The following is a 25,874-nucleotide window of genomic DNA, read 5'->3' as shown; positions in this document are numbered from 1 at the left end:
TGTGTGTGTGTGTGTGTGTGTGTGTATATATATATATATATATATATATATATATATATATATATATATATGGCTGCTCTGTAACTTTCTCTGTAGACCAGGCTGCCAGCTGCTGGGTATAAAGCAGTGTGATTCTACAGCTAGCTCTTGTTGTTTCTAATTAAATTTACTGCTATAAACGTTCTGTTCCATAACTTTGATAGAGTTTTGTGATTAATTTAGAAAAGTAGACAGGAGAAGAAATGTTGGGAAAACTAGAATCCTTTATTTTTGATATATGTTAGTACTGACTCTTGTAATGATGATATCATAATTTGAATGACTACAGAATCAAAGTATTTCTAATTATATAAGATTTGGTCCCTGAAGTAAATATTTTCAAGTTAACTAATTTTTTCATTGACACTTAATACTGTATTGTGTTGAAGTATATTACTTTGATAGGTGTAATGTAAACTAAAATTATCAGACATCTAAAAGTTTACAAAAAAGACATTACCAATAAAAAATAGTTCCTCCAATGAACACTATGAATAAATTTACAAAAGCATATCTTGTTTCTAATCAAATGAAAGAATTTTACAGAGGATGGTATGATGTATTAATTTTAAACAATAGATGTGGATCTGAGACACATCTATTTTACTTACCAAAAAGAGACTTTCAGGCTTAGTTTGTAAAAATCCTACAGCTTAAGAATCTACTTCAACACATACTTCTGCATTATGCCCTTGCCTGCTTTATAGTTAGAGAATGAGTCTGTAGATTCTTAGTTAGCTGTGTCAATTAGGACTTCCTAGGCAAGGAATGGCAGTGGCAACTTCACGCAGCATCTAAGGTAATGCCTTTATTCCCTTGATTGCTCTTCTTCTGAATCCTTGAATCTAAAGAAAAGATTCAGAGGCAATTTATTCAAGTGTCCTAAATCCTTAGGACTTCTTCTCAGAAACCTTGTGCACTTAGGAATAGAGGAAAACTGCCTTTTGTCAAACACAGGTACGCGCATGCACACGCACACGCACACACGGACACACATGCAGACACACACACACAGACACACACACACTCACACACAGAGACACAGAGACACACACATACTCACACACAGAGACACAGAAACACACACACACACACACAAATGGACAGAAATGAACCTACAGAAGTTACCTTAGTCCTACTCCATTGCTAGTTGCACAATCTTTGTGCACACAATTAATCTGATATCCCCAACCATGGTGGGTACTAAAGATGAGAAAATAATTATCCAAATTATTTTCAAGACAGAGCTATAAATATTGCTACATCTCCCTAAAGTAATATAATACTTATAATCTCACGTTTTTCATCCAGTATACGTACAGTGAACTTTCAGAACAGCCGCTAAAGGATGTCCTTTAGCATCTGCAATCCAAGACAATATCTCGTCTATAAGGGTCAATGGTAAGGTATGCTCCATCCAAATTTTGACACAGTGTTAAGCTGTGTCTTGTATACATTTGAGTTTTTGTCTGCAGTACCCAATAAAACCAAAACCAAGAGTAAGTTTCTCACTGCAAATCTTAACGAATGGTTTGTGCAGTTAAAGGCTGATGGGCTTCAATGTGAGCTTAAGGAAACAAGCCTATTCTTTTCTTTCCTCTTCCATATTTGCTTTGCCAGACTTCATCCCGGCTGGAAATAATCATAATAATTGGAACCAGCAGAAGGAACTAGCTGATGCTGCAGGCTGGGCAAGATGAAATAAATATGCAACTCAAGTAATACCAAAGATAAGCTCTGTGTGGTCTTGCTGGAATGAAGCACCTGAGAGAAGACAGTTCTTTCCCGCCAAATCCCCAGTATTTACAGTTTACAAGCAGATATATTTTAATAATACAATATTCATAATTTGTATGCTATTTAATATCACACACTACATAGCAGATTTATATCAAACATAGCAGCAAAACCAACATTTTCTAGTGAGAAAGGGGCAAGCAAGTTTTTTGATTTATGAGACACATTCGTATAAACTAATGATGTAATAAAATTTTAAGTACAAATAAAATACCTACACAATTCAGAAAGCATAAAAGCACTGTTGGAGAATTTTTCAGTTCTTTGCTACTTGAAATAATGCATTCCCCTTACTATTTAGTAAAGTCCTATTGTGCCATTTTAATAGTTTACATACTACAATAACATGCAATTCTCGGACAGCTGAATAAGGACTAGCATAACCTTATAAAATGCTCATGGTTTCAGCTTGAAATTACTAATTAATCGTCAAGTGTTTGAATCATTCTAAGACAGGAAGAAGGGGAAGAGAAGAATATGTTTCTATAAGACCATTTGAAGGTCTGGAAGGTGAAATGGAATCAGAACAGGGACACGTTTGGGTGCTTTGTCTACTTAGCAGTTTGGGGCACCTATCTAGGGGATTGGTTCATTAATCCTCTAGACTCTGCCCAATTCTACTTGGGCAGTTTAGTAGAGGAGATAAGAGCTTGCAGTCAGGCAGCTACTTCATATTAAGTAACCTCGGGCAAGCTGCCTGACCTTGGGAGAGTTATGAGACTCTTTTTGCTTCACTTTCCTGATGTTTAACTGAAATGATTAGAACGCTTCCCTCATAGAATTAATGCAATCCTTAAATGAGCATAATTAGATGTGAAGTGGGACTTTTCTTGTTTCCTGGAATGTAGCTAAGGCTTCAAAGCTGATGTCAATGGAAAATTACTGGTAAAGCCAGTTATCATCTCATTGTTTCCAGCAGCATATAGGAGGAAGACTGAGTATTTGAAAAGGGATTATTGGAAAGTCATCCCCAAAAGAGCATTAATAGACAGGAAAGTATCATCTTGAGAGAAAAAGATGGGAGTTAGCAGGACCACTCTCAAATGCCGTTAAATTCTTGATATAGTTGCCTAATGTTGATATCTAGAAACTAATATGAAATCTTTTCCCAAAAATTACTGGATGCACTCATAGAGACAGCAGTTATACCTAGCTCTTGCAAGAAGAATTCTGAGAATGGGAATCTGGATGACACAGCCCCCAGATAATTGGGTTAAATAGATGCAGAGACATTTCTACCATAGGAATGGTCAAGGATTCAAAAGATTCAACTTGACAAATTAAATGCATCATTAGAACAGTACTGCTTAAGAGAGCTGTCTGCTGGGCCACCAAAGACTGCAGTGGGCAGTGGTGTGCAGTGGGCAGATGCTGCTAGTGAAATGATAAGTGATCAGGCTGAGAGTTGAATGCTCCTGTAAGGAGATGCTGTGGCATTCAAAGTGTGGCAGTATAGACGGGGATGGGAATGGTCAGTTATCTCTGAAGAACACATAAATAGAGCCTATAACAAAGGCTATGCATACATGCCCGACTTGGAAGAGGATATGTGTGCAACTTAGAAGAGCTGGACAAACAAGCTTTCCACCTGTATTCTTGTTCTTTCTTCTTCATTCTGCCCTTGATTAAGAGAGGGTAGGATCAGATATGGCAGACAAAAAGCACAGAAGCAGGCCGGAGTTGCTGCTGTTGTTACAGGCCTTAGGAGATCCTGATGAAGAACAAGTTGAGAAGATGGTAGAGCCCTTCAGCGTGATACAACATGCACATGGGCACTTGCATCAGACTATTCTTTTATTTCTATGGAACAATGAGATTATTACAATTCAGGAAGGTGACAAGTAATTATGAAGTGGACCATGGATTGTGTTCAGAAATGGACCAGTAGTAGCTGAGCTAGACTTGAGACAGGAGATGAAAAAGAATTCGTTTTTACTCTTTGTACAACTGTGATCAACCCAAACTAGCTGTTAATCTTATTATTTTTATTTCTTGTCCCTATGTGAAGTCACAGTATTTAAAACACAAGCATAAATTAGAGATTGCAAGTTTAGTACCATAACATCAGAGGACATCACATCTAATTAAACAAATAATAGAAGAGACTATAAGGGCTGGAAAGATTGCTGAGCTGTTAAGAAAACTTGCTGCTCTTACATATGACCCACATTGGGTTCCAAGAATATACATCAGACGGCTCACAACCTCCTCTAAAATTTACTAACTGAATGAACTATTGTTTAATTATTTTGACAGAGAAAATAAAATATATACATTGTGAGGCATGCTTGTAATTCCTCTTCTTTGGAGACAGGAGGATCTCCTTGAGTTTGAAGTAAATCTGGGCTATAATTGAAAATAGTATTCAGTCCCCAGTCTTTCACTAACTCCTCTCAGATCTCAATCTCCTCACTTCACTGCTACCCAACTTTTTCCCCTTTGAAAGAATTAATAACTCATTGAGCCAAATTTTTGCTATCAATACATTCCTGAATGCAGGACTATTCACTAGAGAACACTCTAAATAAAATTGACTGTTCCCCCCCCAAAAAAAAGTACCAGGGTATTCAAGGCTATACAGCAAAGACTCTTATCACAACAACAACAACAACAACAACAACAACAACAACAACAAGTCAATATTTTGAAAAGGACAGCAAATGTATACCATTTTCTTACTATGAACTAGTTAATATGCTACCTCCACATTTTCAAATACAGCAGTTCTTTTAAAAAGCCATAAATGATTATTAGCTAGAATAAAACTTCCTTTTTGGAAAAAGAACAAAGAACAAAGGCAATTCTCCAAATGGAAAAAAAAATCTCTATTCTAAGAGAACTTCTAAGCTGCCTCTGCCATTAGCAGCCAAACTGTTTATTGCTGATGGATAATTGTCTTAGCATCCTGGCTTTGTAAAGGGCTCATACTATTTTGAATCATAGCAAGGATATATTGCACATTGTTAAGCTATTTAACAAACAACATTTTAATTAGACACAACCATGCACCTATTCATAAAGGCATCAGCATAATGTGGAAAATGAGAGTCAATAAAGTGGGATAGTGTTCATTTAGATTAATTATAAATGAAAGTGCATTTCAAAACATCACTTACAACTTATTTTGGAGAAGACAAATATTTTGTGGGGAAAAAAATGGTCCATTCATGGATGATCTAAGATGTGCTCACACTTAAAAAAAAATCTACCAGAGTATACTATAGCAAAATATAACATATACAAAAGAAGTTGTTTCAACTGTTTTAAATATTTTTAAAATATGCTTACAGGACAAAATAGCTATATGTTTATATATATATTCATTTTATGTGTCAACCTGACTGGACCACAGGTACCAAGGTACTTAATCAAGCATACTCTAGGTATATCTTGCAAAGTGTCTTTGGATGGCCTTACATTTAAATCAGCATAATCGGTGAAGTAGGGGGACCCTTTCTGATATGAGTAGGTTTTGCCCAGTCAGGTTAAGTCTTTAGCAGAGTTAGGTTTGACCATCCTGCTTAGTAAAGGGAAATTATAATTTCCTGGCTGACTTTGGATTGGCACTCTTGTTACTAAGGGGCAGCACCAGCTTTTATTGTCTGTTTGCCTTTGGAATGGAAGGTGCCACCATTTACTCTGTGTTCCTTCCATATGTCCCACTTCCACTGTACAATTTGTACCTAGTCAGACTCCCTATGCAAATCACTGAATCCCTTATGACTCCAGTTACCCACTAATTGTTACTATTTCACTGAAGATCCTTGAATAATACACTGTGATTCAAGTAAAATTAGAGCCACAAAGAAAGAAGACATGTTCTTTCATTCACTCAACCAATGATTTTAAAATATTCTACATGTTTTCAGAAATTGTTCTTGGGATCTGTGAAATGGTTTTGAATCAGATGCTGCCCTGGCCTTGATGTGCTCCTGTTCCAATTCATGTGACACATTAAAAACCTTTATTGGTAAATCTATTGTCCTACTGAATTAGAGGAAATAGGGATTTTGTGGTAGAGTAAGCCTCAGGAGGATCTAGATATGATTCTCACATGCCAGGTCTAGGCAGGATAATTGAATCAACATTCTAAAACTGATAATGTTCACAGTATTCCATATATTATTTCTGGGACCTAAAACTACAAAACTGCCTTAAAAGTTATTAGTTAAAATTTTCCATCACTGAAGTACATGGCATAATATCAAGTCAGTTGAGACATAGTCAATTGAGCTTTCAAAATGATAAATATTTTAGAGATTTCTACCAAGATCTTTGAATTATTTTACATGTTAGAGAAAAGTGATTCATTACAAACATCTCAAAGAGCAACTTTGGTGCCACTTAGAGAACATTTGCATTTTAGAGTTTACTCTAAAAATAACCTAGAACATCACAGTCATGGTCAAAGAGAGACATCTTAAAATAGAATGAAAAAGTAGAGAACTGTCTAACTACTATAACCTTTGGTTAAAAGGAAAAAAACAGGCAAAGATAGCATAAAGATAGAATTCTTACTATTTGATTTTATTGACTTATTAGTAAAATAGAAATATCTTTAGAGCTATGTATAGTGATACATAAACATATACATATATGTGTGTGTGTATATATATACATATATGAAATTTATGTACATTAAAAGAATAACTTAAGAAGACTGGATTATTACTACTACTACTATTAGTAGTATAGGTATACTACCTTGATCTCTGTTAAAAATACTACAAATTCTAGTAAAGAGGAATTTTAATTCCCTGACTGACTTTGGATTGGGACTCTTGTGACTAACACTGAGTACTGACTTTTATAGGCTTTCTGGTCTATTAGCCTTTGGAATGGAATACACCATCAGTTCTACCATGCTAGCCTATTATTGTAAACAGTCCTCACATGTTCACCATTGATGTCTTATTCTCATTGTTCTTCTAAGGGGACCAGAGCTCCCTATATGGCTGTTGCTATTTCTGTCCAAAACAAATCTCTACTCTTGTAACTGCACATCCAATACACTTGTGAGCTGCAGACTTATGGCCATCTATGTTTGAACATCAGACTTGCCATCTGGCAGGTCCTCACACACAGTATGTTACCAGACACCACTTTCTTGACACTCTGTTCTTTAAGTGGTATTACATGGAGAAAAGTAAAATAAGAAAATCTTCTTAAAATACAAATTAGGCATTTTAAAACTTAATTTAATGAACAATCCCAAATTCTAGTGCCTAGTCTAAATAATTTAAAGTAAAATATTACTTCTAACAACCTTGTGAATATTATCATACTAATTATGTACATTCTGAAATAGCTCTGAAATTGGCATGTTTCTTTACATTTTTATTTATTTAATTTTATTACTTAATTTTATACATACTGGTATACTGATGTGTTTACATATGTGCACTTACGTGTAGGTTCCTGCAGAAGCCAGAGGCATCAGAGTCCGCTGGGTCCTGAATGACAGAGGATTGTGAGCTGCCCAACATGGAACCTGGGAACAAACTATGGTCTTCTGCAAAAGTAGAATGTGCTCTTAACTGCTGAGTCATTTTCCAGCCCCAACATACTGCTTTTCTTTACACTTTTTCAATGTGATAATTTTCTGCTTCTAGAACTGCCTGAATCAATTTTTGTATGGATCAAATTCTAACCTTTGTAGTTATGTCTTCTTCTACTCTGCAGTCTTTCCAGAGTCACAGGCCTGAGTTTGACTCCACAGTTCCTCTTACTTCCGTCTCTAATGCTATCTGTCATGTATGCATTTTAACATTTTCTATGTGTATCTCTTTTTGTGTGGGGATACACATGATTCTACGTACACATATACAAAGGGAAAAGTTGATATTCATTGTTTTCTCCCGTCTCCCTGTACCATCTTACTTGGTGGAACGTGCTTTGTTTTGTTCTGTTCCTTTTTTGAGATAGTTGTTTATTCAGACTGAAGTCTGTTGATCATCTAGACTGGTTCACCAGTGAGGCCCTAGAGTTCTTGTGTCTCACACCCCCTTAGCCCAGAGATTATAGGAGATGCTGTGCTTTGTCTATTATTTCTCATCTAGCATAATATAAATTCTAGTTCAATCTACCTCCACAATATGTCCCATATTTTACTTCATTTCCAGTCCTGACAACAGTCACCAGCCTCGTTCCACTTTGTTTCCTGTCAATACAGATGCCAATTAAAATCTTCTTTCTTCACCACACTCAAGTGTCCCTTTTCCTGAAAAATGAATATGAAAAAGACTTTCTTTTGCTAATACATTGCTCAAACAACAGTGTTTACCAATAAGCTCCTATATTTGCATGCATGGTCCACAGTGTTTCAAGTGTGTGGAGGAATTAGGAGGTGTGCTCTTGTTGGAGGAAGTGTGTCACTAGGAGTGGGCTTTGAGGGTTCAAAAGCTCTCACTATTCTAATGCTATCTCTCTCTGCCCCATGCTTGTGGATTTTGTAAGATCTTAGTGTCATGCCTGCCTGCCTGTTGTCATGCTTCCTACCACAATAGTCATGGTCTCACTCTCTGAAACTATAAAGATGCCCCCAATTAAACTCTTTATAAGTTGCCTTGTTCATGGTGACCTTTCACAGGCATAGTGAAGTAACACAGACACCTTCCTTTGGTTATCTTCTTTCTGTTTTGCATACTGTGTCTACTGAACTCTTACTCCAGACTTAGGGACAATCTCAAATTTTCTTTTATTGTGAGCAATCTCTAAGTCCCTATCTTTAGTCTTCAAACATCGGTTTACCACTTCTACCACATTAAAAATTGTATAAAGATTTTAACTCACATTATAAGACTTCTTCCTAATAAACAATCTCCTTTTGGTTTGGTTGTAAAGAATTCTGCAAAAATGGCCCTGTGTGAGGGCTGTGTTCTCAGTCCCTGTTTCTACTGAAGCCAGTGAATAATTAGAGATTGAAGGTGCTAACTTCCTAACCCACTGATAAGTACATGGGTGAATTTACTAGCTGATAATGAGGCCTAGTTGGACAAAGTTATTAGAAGAATCCTTTTGAATGGTCTCATATACAGACCCTCACACTTAACTCCCCTTTGATTTTCTGCTCTCAAATGGTGAGCAGCTTCATCCACCATACACACACACCATGAGGATGTAGCCACATCTACAGTGACAGAACCACTCAACCACAGGCTGAAACATCTGAAACTTTGATCCAAAATAACTTTGTTTCACTTATTTTGTCACGTGATAACGTTTACTAATACAACTCAAAGGGGTAGGAGGAAACAGAGACTCAGAAAAAAATCAACCCCAAGCAAGCAAGGACAGTGAGGTTGGAAATGCCCCTCAATGATCTCTTCAGTTCCTAAGATCTGTACTCTGCACCTTTGCCCTCTGAGGTGCTCCAAAAGCAGGATATTTATTTATTCCTGTATGAGCAGAATAAATGGAATGTTTTAGGTAAACTCCGTTAGGCTTTCGTCCCTGTACTCTTGGAAAGTGAGATCTGATCTTTAAGGTTGCTTGAATGGCAGCCCCAGCTTTATCATGGTGCAGAAAACAACAAGTAGTTATTTTAGTCAATAAATCAGTCAAAGGATTTTGATTTGCTAGAAAATATTATGTAGGTAAAATAATGTGCATTTCTGGCACAAATAAAGAATTTAAAGCTCACACTTGTTCTACCACAGAGCACAAACACAGTCCAACAAAATACCCATGCCTTAGGGTTCATTTCACTTTAGCCACTCAACATGTTTCTTGAAGGAGTAGAAGGTATATACTATCTGACTACCTTTTCATTATAGTAATGATTCTATGGGACATCTGTGTACTTGTAACGCCTCCACTGGAATGATCCAGAATGAAGGTGACCTCTGCGTGCGCCAAAAGCAATGGAAATCTTCTCGGACTTCATTTTTCTGAAACTCTCAGCAGCATCTGCCAGTGGCAAGCACAACACAGTAAAACAGCTCTGATTACAGACTTAGTTTATTTGGTGGAAGCTCGGGTCCTGTTCTCAAACTTAGATAGTGCAATGTCTCTATGTTATTTTGTCTTTAATCATTTTATTGAATAGTGGTATGTTTTGTAAATTTCTATGCAGGAAGTTCTGACTTTAGTACCATGTTAGTCAGGCAGACACTTTCCAGGTACCTCAAATTAAGCACTGCCAATATCAGCTCTGCCATCTACTTCTGGTAACCTTTGATTCCAGTTTCTATCTTAACAAATAGTGCCAGCCATCAGAAATGAGAAAGTAAAGCAACACTTTTTATTTTCTACATTTGCTCATAAATATTGATGGTATTGCCACCTATTTGGTTCCTGGTTCATCCCTCTTCTCTCCTATCATTTTTACAATGTTTGAAGGCCTAAAACCCTTTCCTCTTAACACCCAGGAGCCTCTGAAGCTGTTGTATCTGTATCTTAAATCTCCTTTAGCTAGGTATCTTCAATTCCTAAATACGTTCCAAAGAATGTTACTGACATGTTCACTCCCTGAAAAATTACTAAATAAATCTGAGCCCACTAATCTGTTCTAAGGGCATTTCCAACACAGTATGGAAGCTCCCCTAGATTTGCTTTAAGATATTGACAGAGTTTGTGTTCCTAGGTTCTGGCTCTGCTGTTATGTGGCCTTTATGAAAGGTGGTCATCTTCCTTGGAAACGTCTACCTTATAAAGTCATTTGAGAAATGAAATGCATGTATTCAAGATGGTTTGAAAACTGCCTAATATATAGGAAGCACTTCATACAGGTTTGTTATTCACAATGGCTAAAGCATTAGAATTCAGTCTGTTACAGTGGCATGGCTGACTTTCCATTCTGCAAGCTCTTTTCTCATTACTTCTTACATCAAACTCTCGAGTTTACTAATTGGAAACTCTTGTCACAACCCATGAATTGTAGAATCTCAACAGCTCTCTACATTTTTTTTTTTCTGAAAGCGTTTGCTATAGTTCTCATGGAATTACTTAATCAGTAATCTTTGCTCCATCAACATTGCTTGAGACCTAAGAGATAAAAGGTGCCTTTTAGCTTCATGTATGATTTTTAGAAAATGCACAGGATTAAATATTATTATTTTTAGTAAATATTAACTAAATTACATATTGATGTACAATACAGTTGCTATATAGTAACAATTAGTTATTAAGCTCATAGTGATTCGAAGCATATTATAGGCATTGTAACAAACTATCCATTTAAATCTCTGAAAAATATTATGTAACAATATGAATTTTGCAAAATAAGGGTCTAAGGCATAAATGTGCACATTATATTTTTTCTTAGATTGACATCTAGGACATGACACTTATATTACGGGCATCCAAACCTTCTTTCTCTAGACCTTTGTACTCTTAACTATTATACACTAATAATAAATTCTTTAGATGTGATCAAGACTCATGAGCCCTTATGGCATTGCTAGCATGGTTCTTGGCACATATGCTCCGGAGAAGATGTCTATGTACAAAGATTGGCACTACTCAAACCCCATGCATGATGCTGGAGACTAAGGACTCCTGGTACATTTTCTTCCCAATACGTTATTTTTTTCATTTTTTTTTTTTTTTTTACTTTTCTTGATAGCTTTTGAAATCAGATCACAAAAGACGGGGCACAAATTGAAGACCTTGACTATATGATAGTCTTCATTATGCTGTTATTAATCCATATGTAGTCACTAGCTTGGTGTCTGCCAAAAAGTAGGCTCCAAAAAACAGTTTGTGAATATTTAGTAAATGAATTCTAGTCCTAAGTAAGTGGAGTTGGAACATTTTGATGAGTCAGTTTATAATTACATACATTCCCGGATCAATGTTAAATACATTTGTAAACAGTTTATAATTCAAAAATATCTCAAGCTGGATTTGGCATGCATTGCTGGTATGGTTTTGTAACTGATTTGCTTTCTTGAATATGTTCCATTTTAGATAAGGTTAAGACGGATTTGTGTTCCTAGTTTTTATCTCAAGATGATGAAAAGTTTCTCAGGTTTAAAACAGAAACAGAATTGAGTGAGGTAATGAAGAAATACCCCAAATTTGGCTGAGCTGAAATAGTGACAAAGTGCATTTTGTTGTATTCACCAAACTTCTGAGTTTGCAAGATCATTAACAGTGTTTGCCTCTCCTAACAGAAGATTGGAATTAAGCATATTTTATATTAATAAACCAGCGTGATTTGCCTACAAGCCCCAGAAATCTCAAACTAAATGTCATAAACATACTGTGCTTTGGTTCTAAGAGAGGTCAAGCAATTGGTTCCTTATTCCAGATGTCCATCAAGGAGCCTAGGCATTCCATTGGTCGGCTTTGCCCTCTTCCCATTTTCTGCAGAGCGTGGTCCATGATCACAGAATGGCTGACAGCTGCTTCTGGTCAACTTTCAGTCCAAGGAGGGAATAATATTTTATGCTCTAATCTTATTTAAGGATTCAGAAATCTCTCAAAGTCCCCTGAAGGAATTCTTAGTTCTCAATACTCAGAACAGGGTTACAAGCCATATCATGAAGAGATCACTGGTAAAAAGATGGAACTGTCTTGTCTGCATCAGACTAGTTGGGATTTAGTCGCTTGAGCTGAAGCCAATCTGATATGAAAACAAATCAGCACATTGGCATGTGCATTCGTGAATAGAGCTGACATTCTAACAAAATGAAATTGAGAGGAAGGGGGAAAAGGCGAGTGCATTCTAGCTAGACAACCAAGTCCTCCTTTAATAGTTTTGTTGCTAAGATGAATCTCAAAAGATATTCAAATGAAGCAAACTTCCTTTGTGGTCAATATCCCCAAATATAAAGAGTACCATGATGCTTTCTACATGAGAAGATGAAGATGATTTGGCTGAATTGCCCGTCCATTCATAGTTACTGTATTGGATTTGGATAAGAGTAAAGAACCAGCTTTAGAGACATATTCTTTTTTTTTTCACTGTTTTTTTTTATTACATATTTTCCTCAATTACATTTCCAATGCTATCCCAAAAGTCCCCCATACCGCCCCCCACTTCCCTACCCTCCCATTCCCATTCTTTTGGCCCTGGCATTCCCCTATATTGGGGCATATAAAGTTTGCAAGTCCAATGGGCCTCTCTTTCCAGTGATGGCCGACTAGGCCATCATTGGATACATATGCAGCTAGAGACAAGAGCTCTGGGGTACTGGTTAGTTCATCATGTTGTTCCAACTATAGGGTTGCAGATCCCTTTAGCTCCTTGGGTACTTTCTCTAGCTTCTCCATTGGGAGCCCTGTGTAGAGACATATTCTTAAGTTGAGTTATTAAATGGTACCCCTATAGTATATACAATATTAATGCTTCAGTGTTTCAGGTACAACTAAATTTAAAAGCATAAAAACATAAAATTGAGATGTGAGAAAATGCAAGATGACACCTTTTTGTTCTAATATAATGACTGAAGATATTGTTTAGAATATAAAAGAAATCATTAACTGTATACATTTTAACAGTTGGTCTTCAGTAGACACAAGTTCATAAACACTGAATTAATTGGTTGAAAGGAAAATGTTTCTCATTTAAAATACCTATAATCATATAAAGTAGCATTGTCTTTATTTCATGGCAAAGTGTTTTAGTATCCCTGCTAATTAAACAGTAGGGTTTTTCATTTTAAAATTCGAAATGCTAATATCTTTGCTTGGACAGAAATATAGAGGTATGGTACAATTTCATTATTTTTTTAAAAAAATAATTACGTCTTTATAACTTCAATGCCCCAAATTCATATTATTGAATAAAAGTCTCATTTTTCTCTAAGACATTTAAACCAACTAAAATTACACAGTATGCAAATATATTATCCAGTTGATGAACAAGAATTCTCCTTTGCTGTTAATTCTTTTGTTAAGATTAATGTTACGAGGATAGTATCTGGTGTTTTTACACAGCTTGCTGTCTACATCTTGATACAAAGAAAAAAAATCTAAAAAAATTAATTTGTTGGTATAGCTGGGTCTTCAGGAAGTAACTCATACTCAAAAGGACATGCATGGTATGTACTTGCTAATAAGTGGATATTAGCCAAAAAAGGACAGAATACCTAGGATACAATCTACAGAATTCAAGAAGGTTAAGAAGCAGAAGGACCCAAGTGAAGATGCTTCAATTCCATTTGGGAGGGAGAAGAAAGTTATCATAGGAGGCAGAAAGAGGAGGAGGGACCTGGTGAGAGAAGGGAGGGAAAGGGGAACATGATCAGGTACCGGTGCGGAGAGACAGGAGAGAAGCCTGAGAGCCAGCAGAATGAATGGAAATAGGAAACCTCGGGGTGGGAGGTGAGGGGACCCTCTAGAAAGTACCAGAGACCTGGAAAGTGAGAAACACTCAGGACTCAAATAGAGGGGCCTTAGATGAAATACCTAACAGCAGGAAGAGGGAAATTTGAGAGTCCACCTCCAGACTGAGACAGATGCAGATACTTACACCCAACCAATGAATTGAAGTTTGGGATCCCTGTGGTTGAATTAGGGAAAGGCTGGAAGAAGGTTAGGAGGAAGACGACCCCATAGGAAGACCTGCAGTATCAACTAACCTGGACCCCTGAGATCTCTCAGACACTGATAGACCAACCAGGCAGCATTCAGGAACTGGTTTGAGGCCCAGACCTACATAAAGCAAAGGACTGTCTGGTCTAGCCTCAGTGGGAGAGTGCCTAACTCTTGAGAGACTGACTCAGAGGCCCCAGGAAGTGGGGAGGCCACTCAGGATGCCTGGGCTGGGGTGAGGGGTGGGGCCTGAGGGGTGGTCAGTGTGGAAGGTGGAGGTGGGAGGGTCAGTGGTGGATTGGAGTGCTCTGGGGGGTAGGAGTCATGGGCAAATCCTCTTGGAGACAAGAGAGAGGAGAAATGGGATGAAGAACTGTGGGAGGGCAGACAGGGAGGGAGTAAAATAACGACTGAATTATAAAAAAAGTAATAAAAAATAAAGTAAAAGGGAAATTTTGATTTTTATGTAATTTCTTTAAAGTAACATATATTATAGAAACTTGAGTATTTGATTTGTTTGAGGGTTTGAAACTATCAGACTTCCAATTCTGCTTACTATTAAAATATACTTACTCTTGGGATTCTTTTCCTCCTCCTGGGTTCCTGTGTCCAGCTCATTGTGAGGACTTTGCTTTATCTTATTGGATCTTGTTTTGTTCTGTTTGGCTGTTGTGTCTTGGAAACCTGTTTTTCTCTGAAGAGGAAATGGAGGGGGAGTGGATACTGAGGAGAAAGAAAGTAGGCAGGTTCTGGAGGGTGTGGAGGGAGGGCCAGGATGGATCATGTAAGAGAGGAATCTCTCTCTCTCTCTCTCTCTCTCTCTCTCTCTCTCTCTCTCTCTCTCTCTTTCTCTCTGTTTTTCTCTTTTGATATTTCAAGTCAGGGTTTCTCTGTGTAGCCCTGGCTGTCATGGAACTCACTCTGTAGACCAGGCTGGCCTCGAACTCAGAAATCCGCCTGCCTCTGCCTCTCAAGTGCTGGGATTAAAGGTGTGCGCCACCACCCCGGTTTAGGAATCTCTTTTTCAATAAATAGGAAAAAAAGAAACCCAAGTCATTAAGGCTATGTGCTCACACACACACAAATCCTTTTATTTTACAAATTCTTTTAACAGTAGTAACTGAGCTCTTCATATTTGTATGTGGTACAGATGTGCATCCAATATTTCCAGTCATGGAGATAGCATTTGCAGTTCACTTGACTAACTTCCACACTGAAGAGTCAGAAAGCATAGACACTTCTAGGTAATAAGGAAATGTAGATCCAGCTACAGAGAAGGAGGAATGTTTCAAAGGAAACAGGGCTTTTTTGTGTTTTAACTCCTAATTCAGAAACCATCTTTGACAACATTGTTGCTCATCCAGAAGGAAGAGTACCTTCCTTCTGTTTACCTAAGACTGCACTCCACCCTTGGTAGGCGCCTTGCTACAAAGACAGGATTAGAATTGTCTGTGCTCAGTATGCTTTTAGAAAGGAGCCAAGCTGTTTGGAAGGGTTCAGTAATGCTTTAAGCCTAGACACTCGCTTGTTTCTCAGGAAACTTTGCCCAATAAAAGAATGCTTTACCATTACCGCATGGAGTACGAGGAAGGGCAAACTCAGGTTTGCGGGGCAGAATTAAGGTGGAACACAAAACATTTCAAATCGGAAAATTTTCTCATGCTTGAAAACAGCTAATCAGATTTTAATCCGCTTAGTTTGCTGCTAGGTTAATCTGTGGGTTTCTGGCACTAGTCACCACTGTAAGCATAGTATCCCCAATAAATCAGCCCCTCTTTATGAATGCCAGTGCAAACTATTAGGATATACAATACAGCTCATCTTTAAAATGAGCGTTGAGTGCTAACATAAAATCACTTTGGGGACTAATATTTTCTCCCAGTTCTCTATGATTGATTTAGTGACATTGTGGTGGATAAACAGCTTTGGAGCTGTCCTTGATCCATGGAAGTTCTGTGTACAATTTGGGAAACATGATTTCTTTTTTTAAACGTTTGAAACAAAGTGTCCTGCGGAAAGTATTCAATTAATTTTTTTTTTACTCAACACTTTTTCTTCCTGGTACTTCACAGTAATCTGTTAAAAACATCCATGGCTATTTAAGAAAAGTTTTGTGATTTCATATACATACCCCTCACTAAGTGACATTATAAAAATCAAGAAAATTTCTACAAATTTTATAATTGGTAGTATCAGTATAGACTTTTTACTTTGTATATCAAGCTTACTTAAATGCTTTTATACATGTGTGTGTTACTGTTGGATACAGTATCTGTTATGGTTTGGATAATGTTGGTGCTTTTTTAAGTAAAATTACATGACAACCTCCATGTAATTCATGTAACATATATATGAATAGTACAATTTCTTAGGTAGATAAAGCCATTTAATCATTACAATATTTTAAATAAATTCAGTAACTTCTTCAAAATATTACCCTAATGGGCTACAGAAAAGGATCTATTGGATGTCATTGGTGTATATTCAGTAGTCAAAAAAGAAAACTCTTAATAGTTATTCCAGACTGTCTAAAATGCTCAAAACTACATATCAAACCCAACTTTACATTTTAAATTTATTAAACAATTATTTTCACAACTCTGTTACAAGAGTTACTTAAATGCCAATCAATTTCCATAATGGAAGGCACTTTGACTAATTTTCTTTGATGACGTGAACATTGTATAACAGTGAGCAGGAGACTCACATCTTTAGTTAACTGGCCTTAGCATTTATGGGTTCATCAGTAAAGTGTCTGTGTAACATGGTTCATATTAAATCAAGGGAAAGATTGTGTCATCATTTCTTGGAGATGAACGGGAGGAAGTTGAGGTTTAAAATGAGGAGTGACAGTACTAAGAAATACTAAGAAAGCTGCAGGACCCTGCTACCTGCAGCTGAGCAAGGTTGACACCACAACCGCTGCTGGGACTAACTTAAGCAGTGCTAAGGTCACTAGAGTGTTATCCATAGAGACATTGAGGCTGTGATCATCTTTTGTGACATTGGTTCACACAGACTTTTGCTTATGTTATGGTACAGCCACGGTTACAAGCGCAATGAGTACTTCTGCTGGGTTTGCTGTAATTTCCTTTGTTACATACAGTGTTAATCATGGCCATTTATTAATTCAGCTTCATTAGATCTCCTCCTGAACAGAAACTTGTCACTATGAAGTAAAAGTTCCACTTATAATGTCATCTATCTGGCTACTGTGATGTTTAAAAAGTGTATATATACATATATATATATATATACATATATATATATATATATACATATATATTTACATGAAATGAATCCCATGATTTCTATAGCTGTCAAAATTAGAGTAAAATCTTCATTATACTTGCCAGGTTTTAAGGAGAAAAGATACACTTAGAAGGGAATAACATTGAGGGTGTAAACAAGCTCTGTCCAAAGGAGTTGTTCACAACCTGTGGATCACAATGCTTTCAGTGGTTCAAATGACCCTTTTACAGACACCGCCTAAGACCATCAAAAATGTAAATATTCATATTATGATTCATAACATTACCAACATTATAGTTATAAGGTAGCAATAACAATAATTTTATGATTGGGGGTCACCAGCCCATGAGGAACTGCATTTAAGTTTCACAGCATTAGTAAGATGGATAACTGGTCTAAAACCTGAGATAGAAAAAAACCAAATTATTATAAATGAAGACAGCAATGATAGCTACTTTTTAAAGGTGGAAGAATATGTCGTTGTGTTTAATGGCAACAATATCAACAAAATGCTTTTTATAAAACAGAATTTATTGTACAAAAAAACCACTAAGTTGCTAACTTAATTTTGCACTTATGACCAATTAGACATTAGTATTTTCCTTTTACTTTTCCCAATTTAATTAATCACAGTTAAGAGTAAAATGTGTTGAAACCTTGGGCTAGAAAGATGGCTCTGCAGTTCAGAGCACTTGCTGCTCTTGAAGAGGATACATGTTTGATTCCCAGGAACCATGCCAGGCAGCTCACAACTGTCTGCAATGCCAACTCCTCCACTAGCATTTGAACTTACTTGCACCTGCTCTCTCTCTCTCGTGCGCACACACACACACACACACACACACTTAATTAAAAATACTGTAAAAATATCTTGAAGGTTAAAAGTAATGAGAGTGCCTCAAAATGATCCAAATGTTTAGAATAAGATTTACTAGCATTTACATAGTGCTTACTACCTGCACACCATGTTATGATTTACATGTGTAACTTAGCTAATGATTGTTGACAAGGCAGGAGCTAGCATTCAAGGTCTTACACACTAAGAGGAATACTTCCAGTAGATTACATTCCCAGTTGTTCTTTCTTACCCTTAAGAAACTGCTACCTCCCCCATTTAGAAAACTTGTTCATACAACTGTCATCAAATAGTGCTCTTGGGTGTTAAAGCCAGGTAACCTGCAAGGAATACAGCACAGTTCACAATTGCTTGTCCCACATCCTAAGGAAAATGTTGCCACCAGGGTCTGCTATGCATTTGAAAGTAATTGTTTGAACTGCAAGCCAGAAGACATGTCAAATGTGCAAACATTTTTTCTCATTATGAAAGTGAATGTGTGAGTTTCAAGCAGCTAAAACTGAAACTGAGTGTAGTGGAGGTGCCAAACCATAAAAGAAAACAACAAACAAAAAACCACCACTAACAACAACAAAAATCCCAACCAACCAACAACAATTGAAACAAAGCAATCAACCAAACAACAAACAAACAAACAACAGTGACAAAACCACACACAGTGTGAATGTTCAGAGCAGAAATGGCCACACTTACAGTCTTCAGCTGGCATTTGACTTGGAGACTATTGTCATTCAAAGCAAACCCATGAGAAAGGGATGATCATGCTTAGCATTCAAAGTCATGCCATTACAACAGTAAAACAAACAAAAACTAAACAAAATAAGAAAGACAAAAGTGTTACAGACAGTGGAAAACCACACAAGTATCCTTCACAAACTCTGCTTAAGCTGAACTGTTTAATTGTTTATTAACCAACATTTTCCTAACATAGTTAATCAGTAAATGTGGATATAGCCCAATAACAGGGCATGGATGGCCCTGGACTTGAACCCTAGCACTGGACAAATATTAGGCTGAATAGCATATTAAAGCACTTTTATTATTTTTGAATACAAAATCCACATAACTCAAATTATATGGAATAAAATCATTTTTTACTAGCAAAATTTGACATACTTTGGATTTCACTCCCCAAAAGGTAAAGGCAGTGTGGAAGTCTAACACATCATATTAGTCTGCAGTCAGTCAAGAAGAAAGCAAGACTCTTAATAAATGTGAATCTTTTTCTCTTTGAAGGTAGATCTTGTCTAAAAGTGAAGTTCAAAGGCTTTTAATGGCCTACCTTCCACATGGTAAGAATTATAAAAGTTTTTGCCTCTTATTTTCCATTGTGAGATACTAAATGGGAAAATATATCCAGGCTATGTCGGTCCCTGTGTAGTCTGAGAGGCATCAGGAGCCATGGCTGAAGGAATATAGGACAGGAACACGACAGTCTGCTTAACTGGCTGCTGTGAACTTTAGCAGCAAAGATAAAAGGAAAAGACAAAGAAAACTGTTAACATTTCAGTTTGTATCTCAGGATCACCCAAGGGGCTCTCTTCATGGGGTCCTATGGAAAAATGAGAATGCATACAATATTGCTGACTTATAATCAAATCTATTGGTAAGAAAAGATTATTATAAACAAAAAGAATGGTTTAAAGAATCAACAGGATATCACCAATAATAGAAATGGTATTTTTCCTGTAGAGTTTATTCTGTAGGTTAAAAGATGATGAAGTAAAGAGAAATCTGATGAAATGTGTTGAAAAGTTGTGAGAATTTTGTTGTTGTTGTTGATGTTTGCTTTTTTATAATGAGTTTGAAGGCATTTAAGCAGTTCAGAAAAAACTATAAACACCTGTCTTCTTTAGTATGTCTTAAAATATTAGTTTCTCAGTTTCTTTAAAAATTAGGATAATTATAAATCTATAATAACTATAATGTAAAATTAGCCAAAAAGTAAGTAAAATTTGGGTAAATATGGCAATTTATTTGGGGTATATTTTGCTAGTGCTTTGTATTATACATAGCTCCCATTTCTAACAAATCTCCCCAAGTTTTTTTTTTTTGCTATAATTATACATGTAGTTTCTGCATAATGTCCAATATTTAACTAAACCTTTAAAATCAATCTCATTAATATTAAAAAAAAAAAACCACCTCACTAGCAAGCCATGTTTGAGTTCTCTGGCTATGCTATGTTTTTCTATTTTTTTTCTTGATTCTCCCCAGAAATAGAACTACTAAGCCTAAAGCTCTACCCAATTTTCAAACAAGTACAAACCCTACTGAAACCCAACAATCACAAGCTCTATATTTAATGTCTGGCAATTTTCACTTACTCATAATTATAATTAAATAAATCTAATCACTACTGATAAAAGATCAATTTTATAAGAGAATATATAGGAATCACTACATTTAAATAAACATATATGATTATAGATTTAGCAAAAGCTAAAATGGATTAATTAATTAATCTATTTATATCTATTTTAATTCTGTAGATGAATGTCTATATTTGGATACCTGGAGACTGACAGACTAAGGGTTAACATATACTGTGAAAAGATTTTCACCTAAATATCTCAGTCCATAATAATAAGTGTCCTGAATCTGAACAGCTATATTCTTCCAAACAAATTACAAGCAAGAAGCTGATTGATCAGGATCAATTTTAGCTAAAATCAAGGCTGGGCAGGGAGCAGCCTCTGTAGATCTTTCTGCTTCTTTGTCAAGATCCAGTAGGGAAACCTCATCTTACAACATCACTCCCAGCTCTGTTCTGTTAGAAATTATGCTTCCCCAAGGGAAAGACTTCCTAAATTTGCCCTAGTTTTATCATGAGCATTATCACAGAGTAGGCCAAAAAATCCCATTTCTCATCTCAGATTCTCAATTTGCACAACTTTTATGCCTTCACTTTTCCAATGTCTCTCTGAATTTCTTTTAGTAAATTGCTAATACTAGATAATATTTTCTTTTAATTATTTATTTTATTAATACTCATAAACACTTATTGTTTATGAGTATTAAGGTTTGCAAAAACTATCTCAATATGTAGGCATCAGAATAAAATGATCAGTGGGAACCACAGTAGAATAATCACTGTGGAAATGTATTAACTTGGGCTTGTGAGGCTGATCGCAGGAAAAGTGTCTCAGCAAGCCTAATTTCCCTCTCTGACCCACAGAGCAGTAGGGGAGAAATGATTTTCAAGGGCTGTTTTCTGATTTCCATATCACACAGTGGGTATATCCATTCACCCATCCATAAACCATCAACCCCTAAACAAACAGATATTTTAAAAGTATTAACTTTTGCAGTTGTTTTCCTTTGCAAACACCAATATTTTTACCACCAAATTATGGTATTGGTCAATTGTAGTAAATTGAACTCTAACCTTGAACTTCACATTTTTTATCTATTGCTATTATGTAGAATCGTAACATAAAATGTAGCAACACAATTTTCTGAATTTGAGTTCAAAGAATGTCACTTTGGAAAATACTAGGATACTAAACCCTCTTCTTCAGTGTCATATAATACTGCATGTTTACATTAGATCATATGTCTAAAATGACATATGATGAATACTCAATAAATTCCACTGAAGATGTTTTCTTCCTTGACAGCTTAGCTTTAGAGAAGTTTATGAACCTTTGTTCTCTCTTGTTTACTTCGGAACTTTTTTTTTACATGTTAATTTTATTCTGAAAAACAACTGCTCTATAGTATTTCTTCATAATGGATCACAGCACGAATAGCAATTCTGATACAGTAGTACTCAGAATTTCAACACTGGCGCAAGACAAATAACAATAGACAACAAACTGTCATACCAATAATGCTGGTATGTTTGAGACAGATCTGTCCTGTCCACCTGTGCCACCCAAGAAACTGCATTACCACCAGAGGACAACAAAGGCACGCTACATTTGTACAATAAAGTCTTTTCTAATGAAACTTTTCTCTCAGGACCACAATTTTATTTCAAGCAAATACATTTTTTCAGCAAGATTCCAATCTCTCTAAATTAACTTCACAGCCTAGAAGAGACTTTTCAGAAGCCAAGTTAGAACACAGGGAGCCTGGGCTGTGACCAGCTAGCATCTCCATCCACCTCTATGCCACAAACACGCCCCCATGTCTGGAGCTAGAGGAGAGTCCAACCACAGAGAAATCCTAGTCAATAAGAAAATCCCAGTCAATGAAGAATACTTAGGGGAACCCTTGTAATGCCGCAGTCTGCCTCCCCTTCCACATTAGAAAGCTTTCCCAGCTCCCCGCTTCTTAATCTCTGCCCCTCCTCCTGCCTGCTGGCCAGGGGCGATCTCTAGGGTTAGTCAGTCTGCACGTGACTCACGGTGCCCACATGACATGACCATGGGCGGGGGAGAAAGACCGAGGAGTGAAGCAGGGAAAAAGTTACTGAACACAACCGGTCAAAGCGTCCAAACCAATTTGTCCCTTTCCTTCCTCTCCAGTCAGTGATCCCTAGGGAACCGCTACGGACCAAGGTGTCTCCAGACTAGTTCTGGATATCCTGCAAGGGGTCTCCACTTGCTCCAATATTCAGAGCTTCTCCCAATCTCTCTAGCGACAGCTCTGCACCTCAAGTTGCTCCATCTTCCTTTTTTCCTCCTCCCTTGCTTTCCTCCTTCCCCGAAAGCTCTGTGTCCACTGTGGGCACGCCACTGGCGCACATTCTATTTGGCCTAAAGCTCAGAGGAGGTCAGACAAGGCCAAGCATCTTCCAAAGGGGAGGGTCCAACTGGGCAAACTAAGTTGCCTGCTACAGTACCACCTGGCTTAGCCAGCCAACCAGCCCCCCAGTCCCGGTCCCCCTAATGCTCCGAACACAGTTACCGTGCTCTCTGGACCCCACCCCGCGGTGGCGCAGCATACACCCATCCAACACCCGCGCCCACCCTATTAATGCCATCCCCACGCCGGGGTCCCACCGCCAGGCAGAGCACCGAACAAGCTGCGCTCACCTTGCTTGACACACTTGAGCCGGAGGGGGTCCTTGCAGTGTTTGATCACGGCCAGAACGTCCCTGATGGTGAGCCCCGCCACGGGGGTTTCGTTCACCTCCAGCAGCAGCTCCTCGGACACCAACTTGCTGCCGCTTTCATAGGCCACCTTGCCCGGCTTCACCTCCCCCAGGTAGGGGAACTGTCCGTTTTCGGCGCCCCCCTTCAGTTCAAAGCCCAGCTGGCCCTCCGGGTTCCTGCCAATGACACTCTCGTGGACTTTGCTAGTCCAGTGGCTTTTCTTTTTCAAGCTTTTGGACATGGCAGTAGGGTGAGTCGCTTCAGTTCCAGAGGGTCCTTTGGGAAGGAGGGTCTGGGAGTCAAAATCGGGATGGAGGAGCAAGGGGGCCAAGGGAAGAGGGTGGCAGACTTTGCCTTTCTCTCCCTCTGCTCCGCGCTTTCCCTCTTCTTTGGATGGAGTGTGGCGGAGGAAGGGGGAGGATGAGAGGGACGGCTGGGCAGAGGTAGGAGAGCTTGGGTGAGGTTGTGCTGTCCCTTGAATGACACTCAAGGCTTTGGCCCCGCAGCGGAGGAAGCTGTGGTGGCGTTGGCGGCGTTAGCGGCGGTGGCGGCGGCCGAGCCAGCGCGAGCAGTGGCCGAGCTGGTGAGCGGGTGGCGTGGGGGTGGGGAGGAGGGTAGGGATGCCGGGGGCCACTCCTGCGTGCTGCGAGTGGGGAACGCGCGCGCGCTCGCCGGCCTCTGTGTTGTTAGCCGATATCCATGGCAGCTGCAGTGGCAGCGGTAGGGAGCGCGTGTGTGTGCGCGTGTGCGCGTGTGTGCCTGTGTACTAGTTGTACTGTACTGGCAGGATGCAAGCGGGCGGCGGGGAGGGGGCAGCGTTGGGGGATGCGAGCCGAGGGAGGAGGCGCGCGCACCGAGTGGAGCACCAGGGAGGGCTTCGCCGCCTTCTCCCTCCCTCCGCGGCTTGACCCGGTAGTGAAGGCGCTGGGAGAGGCAGGCCCCGGGCCGCCCCGCAGCCTGCGGGAGGAGGCAGGAGCCGGGAAGGAGGGGAGCGGAGGCCCGGCATGGGCAGGCTGGTGAAGAGAGCCAGGATCCCTGGGTGGACCTGTCTTCAGCTTCCCTGTGAGCCGGGCTGCTCGCCTGCAGGACGCCCCGACTTGCCCACACCCCAACACTGGACAAAGCAGAAATCCGGGGGACCCGATGCCGAGCCTGGTGGTCCATCTACAGCACAGTCTTCTGGGGCTCCATCCTGCCACAAGGAAGCTGGAGTTCGGGGTCCCAGCATGGAACTGCAGAGGGCCTGGCAGGCGGAGCGGGTGGAGAGACTTCACTATTGGCTCGCTCTACTTTTTACAGTCTTTCATTCCTCGCAAAGTTCTCAGAAGTGCCCCTCCGATAGAGGAAAGTTAGAGGAAGGAGTCTGGTCGTCCTGGATGCAAGAATAAGGTGAAATAACATCTGCACAACAGGGCCATGTGTCCTCTTGGAAGAAACTGAAGAGGATTGAGCGGAGATAGGATAGAGGAGGGCACCTGCCCTAGTTGAAGAGTGGAGAGGGGCGGTGGGGTAGGTGTTAGGGAGATAAATGGAGTAAAGCATAGACGTAGAAATGGTGAGTTTAACCTGGACAGGAGTCAAGTCTTAGGTTAATCAGACAAACAACTCTGCTACAGGAAAGAAAAGAAGGCTCTTGGTGGAGCAATGTACCCCTATCTAGCTCCTTGCCCTTTTCCAAATTTAGAGCCAGGTGGAAAGCTAAGCAGGACACAGGAGACTGAGGGCTGCTGACTTCTCCAGTCAAACCCTGAGTGGTGCTTTTTGAATTTCCGTAGCTTACATTCCATTTGCTTAACTTTGAAATAATATGTTTCAGGCAAAAAAGGAACCACTCACCCACTCATCTTTGTAAATCAGAGTATGGGAAGGAATTATCAGCAGTTAAGATCCTTGGTGTCTGGGATGTAGTGTAGGAGGAAAGCAAGGCGGTTCAAAAGGCTTAGCTGACCCAGACAGAAAAGAGGGGGTGTGGATCCTGGCTCTGGGGCTTTTCAGGAGTGCCACGTTTATCAGGCTGCTCCACCTTTCTCTGGTTGCTTCTTTTTAAATAGGGGTAACAGTACTAGTGGGGCCTGATGCACTGAGGAGACAGACAGGCAAGGCAGGGAAGGGACTGACCTGCACAGGTTTGTTGGCTTTGAACAGTAGGTTCTTCCTCTTCAGCCCCACCCCCACATCGTGGAGAGGACAGCAGATTAGGTCAGAGCTGAAGATCTTTACAAAGGATGAATTTGCTTGACTTTTGTGCCTTTTTCCATTTGAGAAAAGTTGGCTATGACTGGTGAGGACTACCCAGTCCTTGGCTTTAAGGAATGCTCCTGAGCCAACAAGATTTCCATTAAAAGCCCAGTCTCATGAAAAGTTAGGCTGAGGATTATAAAGCACCATTCTAAGTGGAAAGTGATAAA

General features: G+C 38.9%; 1 protein-coding gene across 5 annotated transcripts in view; it reads right to left on the bottom strand.

Annotated features, from left to right (window-relative positions):
* Magi2 (membrane associated guanylate kinase, WW and PDZ domain containing 2) overlaps nt 1-24,055 on the bottom strand; it is a 1,402,993-nt gene extending 1,378,938 nt beyond the window's left edge. For all 5 annotated transcript variants that reach the window (XM_021161942.2, XM_021161940.2, XM_021161941.2 and 2 more), the window contains exon 1: nt 23,407-24,055. In XM_021161942.2, the coding sequence (XP_021017601.1) occupies nt 23,407-23,707 (301 nt within the window). In that variant the 5' untranslated portion in view covers nt 23,708-24,055. The remainder of the gene's footprint in view (nt 1-23,406) is intronic.
* Nucleotides 24,056-25,874: the final 1,819 nt, after the last annotated feature.

Source organism: Mus caroli, chromosome 5 (genome assembly GCF_900094665.2).
Source record: "Mus caroli chromosome 5, CAROLI_EIJ_v1.1, whole genome shotgun sequence".
NCBI lineage: Eukaryota > Metazoa > Chordata > Mammalia > Rodentia > Muridae > Mus > Mus caroli.
The sequence above is the reverse complement of the archived record's forward strand: the minus strand, read 5'-3'. Positions and strand labels throughout refer to the sequence as shown.